The sequence below is a fragment of the Rhinatrema bivittatum genome, unplaced genomic scaffold (assembly GCF_901001135.1).
Source record: "Rhinatrema bivittatum unplaced genomic scaffold, aRhiBiv1.1, whole genome shotgun sequence".
Classification (NCBI taxonomy): Eukaryota; Metazoa; Chordata; class Amphibia; order Gymnophiona; family Rhinatrematidae; genus Rhinatrema; species Rhinatrema bivittatum.
The window spans coordinates 21,184-38,333 of NW_021820382.1; the positions used below are offsets into that span (position 1 = coordinate 21,184).

The following is a 17,150-nucleotide window of genomic DNA, read 5'->3' on the forward strand; positions in this document are numbered from 1 at the left end:
ACATTTAAAAAAAACCCAAGGGCTCCCCGCCCCCCACCCCCAGGAAGCAGGGACCTGGATGCCCTCGTCCCCCCCCCCCCCTTACTATTAATACCCCACGTGGCGGCATTTCAAGTGCAGAACAAAAGAGCAGAGACTGGGGGGGGGAGGTGATGGGGGTATCTTCTTGATATTACCCCCTTCCCCCCACCCTTTCCAAGGTGGTGGTGAGCAGCTGCCCCCCCCCCCCCCTCGTCCAGTGAGAGAAGTGCCAGTCCCCGCTCAGCCAGCCCACGACGGCGTCAGAAAGTGCCTGCAGTGGTCTTATTGCCACAATACTGTCACCTGTAAGAGAGGGGGGAACACAGTCAGAGCTCAGCCTCTCCCCACAATTCCCCTGGCTATCCCCTCTTCCTCCCTCCCGCCTCCCTGTGATCCCACCTTCCCTCTCCTCTCCCTCTCGCCTCTCCCCAGGACACTCACCATGCCCGGCCTGCATTAACAGGAGTACGTTCTGACTGACATGTCAGCTCGCTGGCTTCCTGAGGAACTTCCTGCAAGAGAGGAGGAGAGCGTGAAGGCCCCAGGATCCCCTGCTCCAGCCATCCCCCTCCCACACACACCCTTCACTGGATGCAGCCCTGCCTGGGATGCCAGGCATGAGGGGATGAGGGCAGTCAGTCTGTCCTGCTGGGATTCCCAGCAGTCACTGGTGGGGGAAGGGTCTCCTGCAGTGTGAGCTTCCTCCCAGCAGTGCCCTGTCAGTGCTGAGGGAGGGGTCCCCAGCAGTGTGAGCTTCCTATCAACAGTGCCCTGTCAGTGCTGAGGGAGGGGTCCCCAGCAGTGTGAGCTTCCTCTCAACAGTGCCCTGTCAGTGCTGAGGGTGGGGTCCCCAGCAGTGTGAGCTTCCTCTCAACAGTGCCCTGTCAGTGCTGAGGGAGGGGTCCCCAGCAGTGTGAGCTTCCTATCAACAGTGCCCTGTCAGTGCTGAGGGAGGGGTCCCCAGCAGTGTGAGCTTCCTCCCAACAGTGCCCTGTCAGTGCTGAGGGAGGGGTCCCCAGCAGTGTGAGCTTCCTCCCAGCAGTGCCCTGTCAGTGCTGAGGGAGGGGTCCCCAGCAGTGTGAGCTTCCTCCCAGCAGTGCCCTGTCAGTGCTGAGGGAGGGGTCCCCAGCAGTGTGAGCTTCCTCTCAACAGTGCCCTGTCAGTGCTGAGGGAGGGGTCCCCAGCAGTGTGAGCTTCCTCCCAGCAGTGCCTGGTCAGTATTAGGGGAGGGGGGCTCCTGCAGTGTGAGCTTCCTCCCCACAGTGTCCTGTCAGTATTGGGGGAGGGGGGTTCCTGCAGTGTGAGCTTCCTCTCAGCAGTGCCCTGTCAATACTGGGGGAGGGGGTCTCCAGCAAGGTAAGCTTCCTTCCCACAGTGTCCTGTCAGTATTGGGGGAGGGGGGTCTCCAGCAGTGTGAGCTTTCTCCCAGCGGTGCCCTGTCAATGCTGAGGGAGGGGTCCCCAGCAGTGTCCGTTTCCTCCCGTCAGTGTCCTGCCAGTGACAAGGATGGGGAAGGGGACGGAGGGTTTCTGATACCTTCGGACTGGATCTTGCGGAGCTGCAGTGCCGGTGAGGTAATGGAGCAGACAGTGGCAGTGCGGAAGTTGACGGGCAGCGTCTCGGCAGAGTCGGGGCTCACCCCCCTCAGGTCCTTCTCTCGGAACATCTTCCTCCAGGAGGGGGAGCGGCTGAAGGGCTTGGTGCTGTCCGGCTGGAGGGGGTTGGGGTGGAGGGAGAGACAGGTATGGAATAAATATTGGGAGGGAGGGAGGGGGGGGGGCGTTCCTGCTTTACCTCCACTCCTTTCCAGCCCCTGTCTCGCACCTCCCTCTCAATGTACCCCCCCTCCACGTTCCCACCCTTACCTCATCCAGCCTGCGGTCGGTGCCCATGCTGATAAGGTTGGCAAATTCCTTTTCCAGGATCTGTCGTGCCTGTAAAAATGAGACAGAAAGACAGAGCGGTGAGGAACTGGGGCGGACACTGCCCCCGACCCATCCCAGTCAAGAGGGATGTAAGGGCCACCCCAACCAGCCTTCTAACTCTACTATTTCACATTTCTATAGTGCTACACCACATAAGCAGCGCTAGACCTATAGCAGCGATGCCCCTGAGTCCTTGGCCTCTCTGTTCGGAGTGGGGATCTGTAGCAGCAGCAGCGCCCCCTCCCCCCCCCCCCCAGGACCTCCCCAGGCCCCTGACCTGTGTGTTCTGGGTGGGGATCTGTAGCAGCAGTGCCCCCTCCCCCCCAGGACCTCCCCAGGCCCCTGACCTGTGTGTTCTGGGTGGGGATCTGTAGCAGCAGCGCCAGGTCACTAAAGTCAAAGGTGTCGTCAAGTGCAATGAGGGCTCCATGCACCCCACTCTCCTGCAGGCTCCCTGCAAACTCCTTCAGGCCCAGAGACTGCAGCCAACACATCACTCGCTCGTTGGACCAAACCATTACATCTGAGGGAGAGAGACAGAGATGGGTTATTCACCCCTGCACCCCCCTCTACCTCCCCCATCTCTCTGCACACATCTCTCGCTCATAGGACCAAACCATCATGTGTGGGGGAGAGAGAAACCGAGAGACCTACACACAAACACAGGCACGTATACATGCAGAAAGACCCACATGCTTACACACACGTGTAGTGACAAAGACATACAGACAGTTACCCACAGGTGCAGACAAGACCGCCGGAGAGACACACGGTTACACACACATGAAATGACAGAGACACCCAGAATGGTTACACACATGTGCAGTGACAAAGAGCTGGAGAGACCCAGCACACGCAGAGAGAGTCACACGCTTACACACACGTGCAGAGACACACACAGACACGTGCTGCACAAATGCTTGTCCAGGTACGTTACAATATCCCCCTTCAACCCCCTCTTTACATTATTATTCGTGTATTTTCCATCTCACTGCGATGGAAGGACATGTAACAGTTTCCCCTGAAGAAGAAATCTGGATATTTCGAACCATGGCCATGTTGGGAGGGCAATCAACATAGTTACATGATACCACGATAAGCTAAGTGAAAGACGGAAAAACCTTTTAAATAACTAAGAAATTGCATTTGCAATATTTAAATAAATAAAACATAAGTGGGTGGGATGTATTTTGGGTTTTGAATAAAATAATAGGAAAGGTAGGGTGGCATGTCAGTGATTAAACATAGAAACCAAAGACCAACATTATTAACTCAATGGATTTGAAGTTGATTGAAAGGGTCGTTGAATGAGACTTCCTCTTCCATCTTCAAAAATTTTTTTTGTAAAAAAATAAGAACAGACATTGGCGAAGTAAGTGAAAAGAAAATAAATAAATAAATAAAAAACCTAAATCCCATAGAAATACACAAATAATAATTTAAAGGGGGGTTGAATGGGGATACTGTGCTGTAAAGTGGGACAAGCCCTTTGAGTGGAGATTATCAACAATTATTGTCCAGGTACATTGACGTTTGGAGGTTAGGAGAGCTAAGGAAGGGCCTCGGCACGCAGGAACTTGCATTGCTGAAGACTCCTGCGAGTGCAGAGTGCCCCATCCCCTTCCCGGGACAGACGGCTGGACAGCGTGCACGGGGTCGGAGAAGGTCCCGCTACCTTTCAGCTGGTTCTGGCTCTCCTCCCTCCGCCTCTCCAGCTCCTTCCGGTCATAGTTTAATCGCTTCAAGCACATGATCCCGTAGTGCAAGCTGACCCTGGGGCCAAAATCACAGGGAGGAGAGCAGGTGTGAGAGACAGGCCGCTGCCCCGCCCTCCCCCCCCCCTCGCCCTCCCTCCTCCCGCCCCACCTCACCTGTGGAAGCTGTCCACCATCTTGAGCTGCCCGCGAAGCTCCTTCTTGTTCAGGTGGTCCAACATCCGCGCGTCCACCAGGGACTCCATGAAGTAGCTTCGGTACTGGGGCAGGCCCAGGCTTGGGAGCCAGTCATTCCCCACCCATTCGTGGTTCATGTCCCCGTAGGCCAAGATCTGGGAAGGGCAGAGAAGCAGGGAGACCGGGTGAGAGCGCAACTGGGGAGGGAGGAAAGGCTGCGGGGGAGATTCTGGCAGCGGGGGAAGGGCTTTCCGGCCTGGAAGGGGGCTACCCGGTAAGCCAGAGGAAGGCAGGTCGGGGGGATTAATGGCCCTGCCAGTCCCTATTGCACTGGATGAGAGGCCTGAGCCCAGGGTGGGCAAGGAGCCACCGAAGTCGGGGGCAGGGTAAGGCCAGGGTCTGCAGAGAGGCCCCAGGATGCAACCTCAGGAGGAAACAGGCGGCCTGAGCCATGAGGCCCTCAGACCCTGGACGGAGCAGCACCCATTACCTGTTCCCAGCTGATCTCCTTCGACTCCTGTCAGAGGTTAGGGGTTAGAGAGCAGGAAGCAATGAAAAGGAAGGCAGAGAAGAAGAGTTACTACATTCAGGTTACCTTGTGCAGAAAAACAGAAGCACAGGAGAAGCAGGCAAACATAGGAACCGTGCATGGCGCAGGAGGAGGAGGAGGATGTGGGAAATGTAAAGTGCAGGAGGAGCAGACAAACCTAGGAACTGTGCAAACACGGGCAGAGCAGGCAGTCGTGAGAACTGTGAGAGCGCAGGAGGAGCAGACAAACCTAGGAATGTGCAAAACACGGGCAGAGCAGGCAGTCTTGAGAACTGTGAGAGTACAGGAGGAGCAGGCAGCCATGGGAACTGTGAGAGTGCAGGAGGAGCAGGCAGCTGTGGGAAACTGTGAGTGCACAGGAGGAGCAGGCAGCCGTGGGAACTGTGAGAGTACAGGAGGAGCAGGCAGCCATGGGAACTGTGAGAGTGCAGGAGAAGCAGGCAGCTGTGGGAAACTGTGAGTGCGCAGAAGGAGCAGGCAGCCGTGGGAACTGTGAGAGCGCAGGAGGAGCAGGCAGCTGTGGGAAACTGTGAGAGCGCAGGAGGAACAGGCAGCTGTGGGAAACTGTGAGAGCGCAGGAGGAGCAGGCAGCCATGGGAACTGTGAGAGTGCAGGAGGAGCAGGCAGTCGTGGGAACTATGAGAGTGCAGGAGGAGCAGACAGCTGTGGGAAACTGTGAGAGCGCAGGAGAAGCAGGCAGCTGTGGGAACTGTGAGAGTGCAGGAGGAGCAGACAAACCTAGGAATGTGCAAAACATGGGCAGAGCAGGCAGTCCTGAGAACTGTGAGAGTGCAAGAGGAGCAGGCAGCCATGGGAACTGTGAGAGTGCAAAAGGAACAGGCAGCCATGGGAACTGTGAGAGCACAGGAGGAGCAGGCAGCCATGGGAACTGTGAGAGTGCAGGAGAAGCAGGCAGCCATGAGAACCATGAGAGTGCAGAAGGAACAGGCAGCCACGGGAACTGTGAGTGCAAAAGGAACAGGCAGCCATGGGAACTGTGAGAGTGCAGAAGGAACAGGCAGCCATGGAAACTGTGAGAGTGCAGGAGGAGCAGGCACCTATGAGAACTGTGAGAATGCAGGAGGAGCAGGCAGCCATGGGAACTGTGAGAGTGCAGGAGGAGCAGGCACCTGTGAGAACCGTGAGAATGCAGGAGGAGCAGGCAGCCATGAGAACCGTGAGAGTGCAGGAGGAGCAGGCAGCCATGGGAACTGTGAGAGTGCAGGAGGAGCAGGCAGCCATGAGAACCGTGAGTGTGCAGGAGGAACAGGCAGCCATGGGAACTGTGAGAGTGCAGGAGAAGCAGGCAGCCATGAGAACTGTGAGAGTGCAGGAGGAACAGGCAGCCATGGGAACTGTGAGAGTGCAGGAGGAGCAGGCAGCCATGAGAACCGTGAGAGTGCAGGAGGAGCAGGCAGCCATGGGAACTGTGAGAGCGCAGGAGGAGCAGGCACCTGTGAGAACTGTGAGAATGCAGGAGGAGCAGGCAGCCATGGGAACTGTGAGAGTGCAAAAGGAACAGGCAGCCATGGGAACTGTGAGAGTGCAGGAGGAGCAGGCACCTGTGAGAACCGTGAGAATGCAGGAGGAGCAGGCAGCCGTGAGAACCGTGCAGAACACAAGATCATAAGTCATGTGGAGGAACTGTGACCACTGCAGCACCGAGAGCCGGGAAGAATGCTGGAGCACTCGCTGCACAGCGTGCAGGTCCTCTCTGACCCCTACATGAGGATGGAGAGAACTCAGTGCTAAGACTCACTGGTTTGGTTGTGGCTGTCAAGGACTCCATCTCTTCATGGGTCATCCAAACATTGCCGGTGGACTGTTCACGAGGTCCAGATGTTATCAGTTCCCATCACACCCAGGACATAAGAGAAGAGGAGAAAGGAAAGGAGTTAGAACAGAGCCCAGGAGGCAGTGTGAGGCTGGACAGGGCTTACCCCATGTATGGGACGGTACGAGGCTGCTCCTTACCGTGCGGGATGTGGCCGGCGCAGACGGGCTGGTGAGGGACACCATCTCTTGGATGGCCAGGCGCAGCTTCAGCCGGTGCAGAGGGTTGCTGATGCCGATCTCCCGCTGGATCTCCGGATCCGACAGGTTGGCCATTATGGCACCGCTCTTCACGTTGGCCCGGCAGGCGGCGACATACCAGGCTGGCATCCCCACCCAGAGCTGCGGGGCGGGAGAGTATGTCAGGAGCCAAGGAGAGGAAGGACCCCGCCGGGCAGGCACTCAGTACTATCAGAGAGATGCACGGGTGCCCCCGGGGCAGCCAAGAATCAAATGCCAAGGCCTGGGTGTTGAGGCCTGCGATATTCAGGAACTGGTGTACCCTCCCATGCCATGCTATGTCATATACACTGTCCCACCCCCACTGTCACTCTTATCTTCTACTATATCATCCCCTGTCACCCCTCCCATTATCACATGCACACACTCCGGTACCATCCTCCTCTCACACACCCCGCATCGCCTGTCACACACACCACTTCCTCTTCTCACATATGCACCCCATTTCCACCTGCTCATCACCCCTCCAAAGCACCCGCTCCTAGGATCCCCCTCCCAGCACACACCGAGAGTCTCCCACCCCAGAGTCCCATAGAACCCTGTATGGTACCTCCAGCCAGGACACAACGGTGGGTCCATCCCAAGCTGCAAAGGGCAGCCCCTGCCTGCAGGCCTCTTCCAGCAGTTCATGCCTGAAGGGGACAAAACAGAGCATTCAGCCAGTGCCCCACCCTCCTCATCCTACGATTTAAGCCAGTGCTAGCTGGCTTCCTAACTCTGGGTTCAGGGTTCAGGGTCGGTCGCCCCCCCCCCCCCCCCCCCCGGCACAGACTCCAGCTTCTCCGCCCTGCCAAGCCCGGGCTCCCTGCTCCGAGTTCTAAGCCCCGCCCAGCCCAGGCTCCCGGCTCCCCCCTGACCCTGGCAAGCAGCTTACTTCTTCTTGTTCCGTCGGTCCTTCTCCACCGACCCCGCAAGCTTGGCGAGACCCATGGGGTCCGCCGGCGACGTCTCTTCCGAAGGGGTGCCGGCTGGGGACAAGAGGGAAAGAGAAAAGGATGAGATCTGGCAGCCCCCTCTGCCCGAGCCCGAGGCCCCCAGCCAGCTGGTGTGGGGGAGGGGGATGCTTTGGCCCTCTTACCCATGGAGGGGGAGTCCCGGCTGCCCAGTTGCCCCATCCGGCCCTTTTCCTTCTTTCCGAAGAGACGGCCAATGGAGGATTTGATGCTCTTCTTCTTGGTGGCCTTGTGCAGGGAGTCCTGACTGCTGCTGTGGGCACTGCTCATGCCCTCCTGGCCCAGGCTGAGGGGGCAAGGAAGACCATGGGAAGGGAGAAACAGAGAACGTGTCAGCGGGTAAGCACTGGGGGGGGGGGGGGGGGGGTGCGATATTCAGAAGCTTCGTCTGGATAAGTTTGGGTTTTTAATTTCCTGCTGCTCTGCACGCCTCCAATTTATCTGCCTAACTGTTCAGCCAATAAAAGTTAGCTGGAGAAGATGGAAGCCTTCCAGGACAGAGTTAATTTGTCCAGATAACTTTATCTGCTTAACTAGTGTTACAGATTTTGGTCTCATTAGCAAAAATATAAACCTTTCCCAACAACCCGTCCATTACGCCGCTCACGAAAATGTTAAACGGAACCAGACCGAGGACCAGTCCCTGCGGCACACCACTTGTAGCCCCTCTCTCCTCAATGTGAGCTCCATTATCCACTCCCCTTTGTCACTTCCCACTCAGCCAGCAAAGCATGCCTCTGGGATCCCGTGCCCTCCTCGCCCCCGCCACCCATGGCTGCTTCAGTGACCTTACCTTCCCCGCAACTCCCGGCCTTCCTCTAGTGCACTGGTCTGCAGTGCCAGGGCCTGCGTCATCCTCTCCAGGCGGACCGCCCGTGGTGTGAGCGGTGGTGTGGTCTCGTTTGTGGCCTGCGGTTTGTCTTCTCGCCCGTCCTCCTTTGGCACGTGATTCTGTGCAGGGTACGAAAGGTCAAAGGCCCATGAAAGCCACGGAACACCCTGCAAACCCCAAAGCAGCACCCACAGAGAGCAATCCCCTTACACCCCAAAACAGCATCCAAAAGGGATAAGCCACCAGCATCCCAGAACGACATCCACAGGAGGTGACCACCCCCCCAGCTTCCAAAACACCCCAGAGGGGGTATCCTCAGCACCCCAAAACAGCACCCAGAGAATAACCCCCAAGCACCCTGAAATAGCATCCAAAGGGGGTAACTCACAGGACCCCAAAACAGCACCCACAGAGAGTAACCCCCAGCTTCTCAAACAGTATCCAGAAGCGGTAACCCCCAGCATCCCAAAATAGCATCTACAGAGTATAACCCTGTATCCAACAGGGAAGGCAGAGCCCCAGCCCCACCTAGTGAAAAGATCCGATGTCCCACCCCCCTTCATTTCGGAACTGTGAAGAGAGAGCAGGCATGTCTGGGGACCCGCAGCAGAGATGGTACTCACAAACTTCTCGCCTTCCCGGGCTGGGCTGTGGGGAGTGACCCTGGGCGTGGAATGCCCACTGCTGGGTGGGGAGGGGCTGGCCAGGGTGGAGGTGGTGACAGAGGTGGGGATGGAGGCAGCTGAACGATAGCGGCCCAGAGAGCCATCCAGGGTGCCGCTGGTCACCCGGCTCTCAATTTCCTCTGCTCGGAGCTCTGTGGTCTCTTTCTCCTCTTGTATCAGCCTGGATGGGGGAAAGGAACAGTATGAGAGTAGGAAGAGGGATAGGGGCAGGTGACAGGAGGAAAGCAGAGAGAGGAGCAGTGGGGGGGTATGATGGGGGGGAGACAGTGTATGTAAATTCTGTTTACATTGTTTTCTGTTATTTTTTATTGATTTAGGTGTGTTATAATATTGATTATTGTGTATTTTTATTGATTTAGGAAGGCTATAATAATTATTACTCTGCATTTTTATTGATTTAAGTGTGATATAATAATGATTATTCTGTATTTTTATTGATTAGGTGTGTAATTTTTTATTTTTTTATTTAAACATTTTTATATACCGGCATTAGTTGTGGACATCATGCCGGTTTACATCAAAACTGGTAAAGTATGGAAGTTACATTTTAACAGGAAGTTAGAAACTGGGAGGAGGGTAAATAATTAAATAATAATAATGTAATAATGATTAGTGTGTATTTTAATTGATTAGATGTGATAATATTGATTAGTGTGTATTTTTATTAATTTAGGTATGTTGTAATGATTATTATGTAATTTTATTGATTAGGTGTGTAATAATGATTAGTGTATATTTTTATTGACTAGATGTTATAATATTGATTAGGGTGTAGTTTTATTGATTCGGTGTTTTATAATAATGATTAGTGTGTATTTTTATTAATTTAGGTATGTTGTAATGATTATTATGTAATTTTATTGATTAGGTGTGTAATAATGATTAGTGTATATTTTTATTGACTAGATGTGATAATATTGATTAGGGTGTATTTTTATTGATTCGGTGTTTTATAATAATGATTAGTGTGTATTTTTATTGATTAGGCTTGATATAATATTGAATAGTGTGTATCCCGCCTGGTCCTCCTTAAGGCTGAATCCTGCAGGGAACCCTGGGTGAAGGGAGAAGCCCATCACCAGTCCTTAAAACCTGAGGGCCTGAGAAGGTTAGGGAGGCCCCGGGAAGCAGATGGAGCCCCAGGTTCTGCAAGGAGCAGGTATTTATAAGGCTGGTGAGCTGCATGGATTTTGAAGCTGAGCTACATTAGCGTCTAGCCTGAAGTAAGGTGAACCGCACTGATTACTTGTATGAAAGATTGGGTGGACCCTGGCATAAGGGCTACCGTGGAACTGCTTTGGTTTGTTTGCTGAAGAGCACTGCTGACTTTAAACTGCGGGCCGATGGCAAATAAAAAGCACTAAAGCACAGTCCAGGTGTCTTCCTCTGGCTGTGACCCAGCCACCAGTCGCACACGCTACCACAGTGGGATCTAATATTGATTTTTGTGTACATTTATTGATTTCTCTGGATTGCTATTGCCTGGTTATAATTGTCACTGCTTGATGGCAGTGGGGAGTGAGCAGGGCAGGGAATGGAGAGGATAGGAGCAGGGGATTCGATTGCCCCCTTTCTGCTCTCCCCAGCCCGCCTCAGGCCCCAATGACCCCCCCTCACTTGATCTCCTTGTTGATGGCCTCCAACTGCTCCTGAAGCATGATGGCTAACGTCTGCACATCCGTCTGGCCGCTGGGGGACAGCAGGTCGGCTGAGTTGAAGAGCGCGTCGCGGTCGTCCTCGTCCGAGCCCTCCAGGTCCCCCTCAAAGGCCTGGGCCACATTCGCCAGCACGCTGGCTTGCTGCGCCCGCTCCCATTCCTGCTCATCCAGGGTCAGGATCTGTGCCACAACCCAGGGAGGGATGGGGTGGAGAGAAAAAGGGAGATGGGGCGGGCGGGAAGTGGAGACAGCCGGGAGAAGACCAGAAAAAGAAGGGAGGAGAGAGACAGGGAGAGAAGGGAGAGATGGAGGGAGGATGAGGAGGCAGTGGAGGAAGGAGGAAGAGACAAAGTGAAACTTTTCTTTTCTATAGGACTCCCCATCCCACCCCAGAAACCTCAGGTCACAGAAAGTACTTACGTGAGCAAATATCCAGAAGGAAGGCAAAGGGAGGGAGAAGAAACCATTTTATTACAGTGTACAGGAGCGGGGCCACTGATAAGTGTGACACCATCACACAGCACAGACAGGGGGAAGGAACTGTAACCGTATGTCTAATTGTTGTTTACAGATTGATGATAAGAGCAAAGTCATCGAAGACATCACCGACCGGATGGTCCGCTTAGCCCGTGTACAGTGAGAAGTGTGACATTACCCCACAGCGCAGACACAGGAGGAGCCTCTTTTATCAGTGCTTAGAGGACAGAGGGGGGTTGAATAAAGTGTGATGCCACTGCAGTGCCGATGGGGGAAGGAATCATGCAATCAGAGCTGATGAGAGAGGGGGACAGCAATAAGTGTGACACCATCACACAGCACAGACAGGGGGAAGGAACCACTCTACCAACGTGTGCTGTGGGGTAATGTCACACTTCTCACTGTACCCCACAGCACAGACACAGGAGGGGCCACTTTTATCAGTGCCTAGAGGACAGGGGGGGAGGGGGTTGAATAAAGTGTGACGCCATTGCAGTGCCGATGGAGGAAGGAACCATGCAATCAGAGCTTATAAGAGAGGGGGATAGCAATAAGTGTGACACTATCACACAGAGCAGATGGGGGGGTAAGGAACCACATTATCAGGGCATATAGGATTGGGGGAGAGCAATCAGTGTGACACTATCATACAGTGCAGACATGGGAAGGCCCCTGTCCCATCCCAGACACAGCTAACAGAGACATTAGTGCATTGGACCGACTGTTCTAGGAGGAAGAGTGGCATAGTGGTTACAGCAGTGGGTGGAGAACCATGGAAGCCAGGGCTCAAATCCCGCTCTTCCCATCAACATGATATGGACAAGTCATTTAGTCACCCATTGCCTCAGGTACCCGCTTTGAGGGAATGGATTTATTGTTCCTGAACACTTATCACCATTGTTTAGCACTGCCTACATGCAATAATGTTATAAAAATGATACGTAGCATCATTCATTATTATGCAAGGGGTCCCCGACGTTGCGCAGGGAGATGCTAGACAGACCCTCACAGTGTACCTTAGCGGGGTCCTCCTTAAGTGTGGCCCAGCGACCCCTCTTCGGCCGGCGCACGACTGCGCTGCTGCTGTAGTGGTCTGCGTGACTCCCCATGGGGAGCGTTGGGGCCTGAGAATAACGGAGTTCCAGGGCACTGCCAGGGAGGGACCTAGAGGGAAGCAGGGCAGAGAGAGAGAGAGAGAGAGAGTGATTGAAGGAAAAAGAAGGATATTCCTGGGTTAGGTCTCTTCCTTCATTAATAGCATATCTATAAGCATATACACAGCACTGTGACCTCTTTATAAAATGTACCCTGGCAATCCAGGACTCACTGAGGCTGCATGCTAGAGAACAGCAGGTTGGCAGAGGGACAAGAGGATGAGAGGGGTACCTGGTAAGATAAAATACCTGAAATAGATTAGGGTGGGGCACATAGATTGTAATATACCTTGTGTATGTGGAGAAGGGATTATAGGTTGTAGTGTACCTGGAGCAGGTGGAGGAGAGTATACAGGTTGTAGTATACATGTAGCAGGTGGAGGAGGAATAACTAAGTTGTAGTATACCTGAAGTAAGTGGAGGAGGGGGTACAAAGGTTGTAGCACAACTGGAGTATTTGGAAAAATGATGCGCAGGTTGTTGTATACCTTGAGTATGTGGAGGAGGGGTGCACAGGTTGTAGTATACCTGGAATATGTGGAGGAGGGATATGCAGGTTGTAGTATACCTGGAGTATGTGGAGGAGGGGTGCACAGGTTGTAGTATACCTGGAATATGTGGAGGAGGGATATGCAGGTTGTAGTATACCTGGAGTATGTGGAGGAGGGGTGCACAGGTTGTAGTATACCTGGAATATGTGGAGGAGGGATATGCAGGTTGTAGTATACCTGGAGTATGTGGAGGAGTGGTACAGATGTTGTAGCATATCTGGAGCAGGTGGAAGAGGGGTACATAGGCTGTAGTATACCTTGAGTATGTGGAGGAGGGATGAGCAAGTTGTTGTATACCTGGAGTATGTGGAGTGGTACACAGGTTGTAGTAAACCTGGAGCAGGTAGAAGAGGGATACACATGTAGCATACTTGGAGCAGGTGGAAGAGGGGTGGAAGTTGTAGTATACCTGGAGTTAGTGGAGGAGAGGTACGCATGTTGTAGTATAACTTGAGCAGGTGGAGGAGGGGTACACATGTTGTAATATACCTGTATAGGATGGATCAAATTGGTGGAGGGATGGCTCTATATGTTAAAGAGAGCATTAAGTCAAACAGGATAACAGTTCTGCAGGAAACAAACTGCAATGTTGAATCTTTATGGATAGAAATTCCAGGAGAAAAGGGGAATAAAATAGAAGTGGGGGTGTATTACCGTCCACCTGGCCAGACTGAACTAACAGACAACGAAATGCTAAAATAAATTAGGGAAGCTAACAAAATCAGCAGCACAGTAATAATGGGTGATTTCAATTATCCCAGTATTGATTGGGTGAATGTTATATCTGGACATTCTAGAGAAGTAAAGTTCCTAGATGAAATAAATGACTGCTTCATGGAGTAGCTGCTACAAGAACCAGCGAGAGGGGAAACTATTTTAGACCTTGTCCTTAGTGGAACACAGGATTTGGTGCGAGAGGTAACGGTGTTGGAGCCACTTGGCAATAGTGATCACAACATTATCAAATTTGACTTAACTAGAGGAAGCGCAAACAAGAAATCTACTACGACAGCATTTAACTTTCAAAAAGGTAACTCTGATAAAATGAGGAAAATGGTTGGGCAAAAACTGAAAGGAACAACTGCAAAGGTTAAGAGTTTAGCTCAGGCATGGATGTTGTTGAAAAATACCATCTTGGAAGCCCAGACCAGATGTATTCCACACATTAGAAAAGATGGAAGGAAGGTTAAATCACTATTGGCATGGTTAAAAGGTGAGGCAAGAGAGGCTATAATATCTAAAAGAACATCTTTCAAGAAACGGAAAAGGGATCTGAAAAAAGAAAACAGGAAACAGCATAAGCACTGGCAAGTCAGATGCAAAGCATTGAAAAGGAAGGCAAAAAAAAGAAGCTTGCCATGGAAGCAAAAACTCATAATAAAAACTTTTTCAGGTACATTCAAGGTAAAAAGCCTGCGAGGGAGTCAGTTGAGCCACTAGATGATCAAGGGGTAAAAGGGGCACTTAAGGAGGACAAAGCCATAGCAGAGAGACTAAATGAATTATTTGCTTCGGTATTCACTGAGGAAGATGTAAGAGAGATACTCAGGCCAGAAATGATATTCAAAGGCAATGATTCAGAGGAGCTGAAACAAATCTCAGTGAACCTGGAAGTTGTACTAGGGCAAATTGACAAACTAAAGAGTAACAAATCACCTGGACCAGATGGTGTACATCCCAGAGTGCTGACAGAACTGAGAAATGAAATTGTGGACCCGCAATTGAAAATTTGTAAACTATCCGTAACATCATCTATGCTACCTGCAGACTGGAGGGTTGCCAGTGTAATGCCAATTTTTAAAAAGGGATCAAGGAGTGATCTAGAAAACTGGAGTATGTGGAGCAGGGATATGAAGGTTGTAGTATACCTGGAGCAGGTGGAGGAGGGATATGTAATTTGTAGTATACCTGGAGTATGTTAAGGAAGAGTATGCAGATTTTAGTATACCTGGAGCAGGTGGAGGGGAGTTACCTATGTTGTAGTATACCTGGAGTATGTGGAGGGTACACAATTTGTAGTATACCTGGAGGAGGAGAGGTACACAGATTGTAGTACGTCTGGAGCAGGTGGAGAAGAAGTATACCGGTTGTAGTATACCTGAAGTATATGGAGGAGGGGTACACTGGTTGAGTATGCCTGGAGCAGGTGGAGGAGGGGTACACAGGTTGTAGTATACCTGGAGCAGGTGAAGGAGGGGTGAGCAAGTTGCATTATACCTGGAGTATGTGGAGGAGGGCCGGCCTCTCAGCTGATCGATCTCTACCTGCATCCTGTCGATCTCAGTTAACAGTTGCTCCTGGAGGGGAGGGAAAGAAAGGGGAGGATTATTATGCTGTGCCATCACTACGGCCCACGGGTGACATTTGGCTGGGAGTTGGGCTTTAAATCCTGCAGAACAGCTCATGGCTCAGCAGCATGCCCCACAAAGCAGTGAGTCATATTCATTCACTCCCCAGACCAGGGAATGGAGATATGCTACGTGAGTATTACAAGGGTATCTTCATGCTCAGTTCCCCTTGTCCACACCCGCTATTCAACATCCCAGCAGCGCTAGGTATATCCTGATGACAACATTATCAATGTGACTGGAGGTTGGGACAGGAGCTGCAGGAACTCTGAGTGATTCTGTACTAAAAGTCATTCAGTGACAGATGGTGGCAGCGATGGGATTGGAAAACAGATCTGCAAGTGTCACAGTTCTGAGTGATTCCACCCTGAAGGTCCCACAGTCAGAACTGGTGGCAACTGTGGGACTGGAAGTTGGGTCTGTGGGTCTGCAGGTGACACAGCTTTGAGAGCTTCCATAATGAGAACTGGTGGCCGAAGTAGGATTGGAATCAAGGTTCTGCAGGTGTCACCGCTCTGAGCTTTCAATCTGGGACTACCCATGGCCCAAACCTTAGTGATGCACTGGACACATCAGGCATGCAGACAACCCCTCTACCCCCCGCGGAAGCAACAGGGGGTGAATGAACCCCTAACCTGGCCCATAAGGACAGAGATCACAGTTACAGATTTCCATGTGACCCCCATACACGGCAGCAGGCCGCTGATGATGCCCGCAGAGCCCGCTACAAACCTTGTTGAGAAGGATGTCATGCTGCAGCTTTTTCAGGTTGGCTATCTCCTCAGAGAGAGCATTCTGAGAGCGGCAGGGGAGAGACAGAGAAAGAGAGGGAAAATGAGACCTCAGCTAGGCAGAGAAACCCTCCAGCAGGGGCTTAGAGAGGACAGTCACAGCGAAAAAGAGAGCGAGTTACACAGGAGCCAGTGCTTGACTGTGGGGGAGCTGCGTATAACTGATGGATATCAGGGTTTCATAGAATGAGGTAGGGAGGGTTACCTTCTCCTCCAGGGCTCCCATCCTCTCCTTCAGGTGTAGCTGCAGCCGCTCGTTGGATTCGGAGAGGAGTTTGTCCACTGTCTCGGACAGACGCTTGTTGTGTTCATCGTTCATCTTCTCCCTCTGACGGGCCTGCATGGGACGGAAATGTTACATGTGCTCATATCCCCCCTCAGGAGATCCCCACTCCCCCCTCTCTCTACTGCCTCCCCTTTAGTTCCCAGCTTTGAAGGTGTCTCTCTCCCCTGCGGCCACCGGCTCCAGCACTCAAACCACGTCCTCCGTCCCTGCGGCCCACAGCTCTAGAGCTCTTGCCCCCGGCTCCCCCTTCCCCCACTGTCCTCAGCTCCAGAGCTCTCACCCCTCTGGGGCTCTGGAGCTCTTACCCTTGACCTACCCCCCCTCAGCTCCTTATTCCAGACCTCTCGCCCCTTTGTGGCTCCGGGCCCCTGGGATTTCTTACCCTCTGCAGCTCCTGGTTCTTCTCCTCCAGCTGACCTTCCAGCTGTCGGAGCCTCTCCTCAAAGTTCCCGTGTCTCTCTTCAGCCTGCGGGGAAGGGTCCAGGAGTAGGAAAGGCAGGAAGAAACCGAGAAAGAGACCCCAGATTACAGACTGGCAGAGAGGCAACCTGGTCTTGAGAGAGCCCGCTGTGCAAATCCCTGCCGTTACGGCACTAAAAACTGCAGAACAGGTTAAGTCAGGAGAAATGCCCCCATCGCACAGCAGCAGCAGCAGTAAGGGGAGTCTTCCCCCTGCCCACCCCCTGCTGGAGAAGCGGGAGTAATAGGAACAGGGCCCCCCCCCCCCCCCGCACCTTCAGGCCTTGTCGCTGCCGTCTTTCTGTGAAGGACAGGGGACTGCAGTTAAACTTTTGGAAAGATGCAAGTGCAAAATGCCCCACCCTTCTCCCATCAGTCAGTAGAGCAGGCCCGAGCCAGAATGAGACGGAGGGGGGGCCCACCCTTTCCTACACCCCCACGTTTCTAGCTGCAGTCAAAAGGGTCCCATAACCTAGTGCTACTGCTGGACGACA

The 17,150-nt window shown here is 52.8% G+C and overlaps 1 protein-coding gene across 1 annotated transcript; it reads right to left on the reverse strand.

The window, feature by feature from the left end:
* Positions 1 to 75: 75 nt before the first annotated feature.
* LOC115081591 (liprin-alpha-3-like) lies at positions 76 to 16,659 on the reverse strand. The gene is made up of 20 exons (XM_029586013.1): positions 16,580 to 16,659; positions 16,117 to 16,248; positions 15,853 to 15,915; positions 14,990 to 15,069; positions 12,084 to 12,231; positions 10,550 to 10,770; positions 8,870 to 9,092; positions 8,208 to 8,365; positions 7,540 to 7,700; positions 7,336 to 7,429; positions 7,012 to 7,093; positions 6,363 to 6,563; positions 6,148 to 6,210; positions 3,818 to 3,993; positions 3,622 to 3,719; positions 2,294 to 2,469; positions 1,887 to 1,955; positions 1,558 to 1,732; positions 463 to 533; positions 76 to 324 (listed from the first exon to the last, which is right to left on the reverse strand). The coding sequence occupies exons 2-19, from the start codon at positions 16,228 to 16,230 to the stop codon at positions 478 to 480; spliced, it is 2,358 nt and encodes a 785-aa protein (XP_029441873.1). The 5' UTR covers positions 16,231 to 16,248; positions 16,580 to 16,659; the 3' UTR covers positions 76 to 324; positions 463 to 477.
* Positions 16,660 to 17,150: the final 491 nt, after the last annotated feature.

Excerpts from the sequence above, each read along its gene's own strand:
- LOC115081591 (XM_029586013.1), bottom strand. The coding sequence starts at position 16,230 with ATGAACGATGAACACAACAAGCGTCTGTCCGAGACAGTGGACAAACTC. Across the intron at positions 3,994-6,147 it reads TGACAGCCACAACCAAACCA|ATCTTGGCCTACGGGGACAT; the intron begins GTGAGTCTTAGC and ends TGCCCTTCCCAG. Across the intron at positions 1,733-1,886 it reads CCGACCGCAGGCTGGATGAG|CCGGACAGCACCAAGCCCTT; the intron begins GTAAGGGTGGGA and ends AACCCCCTCCAG.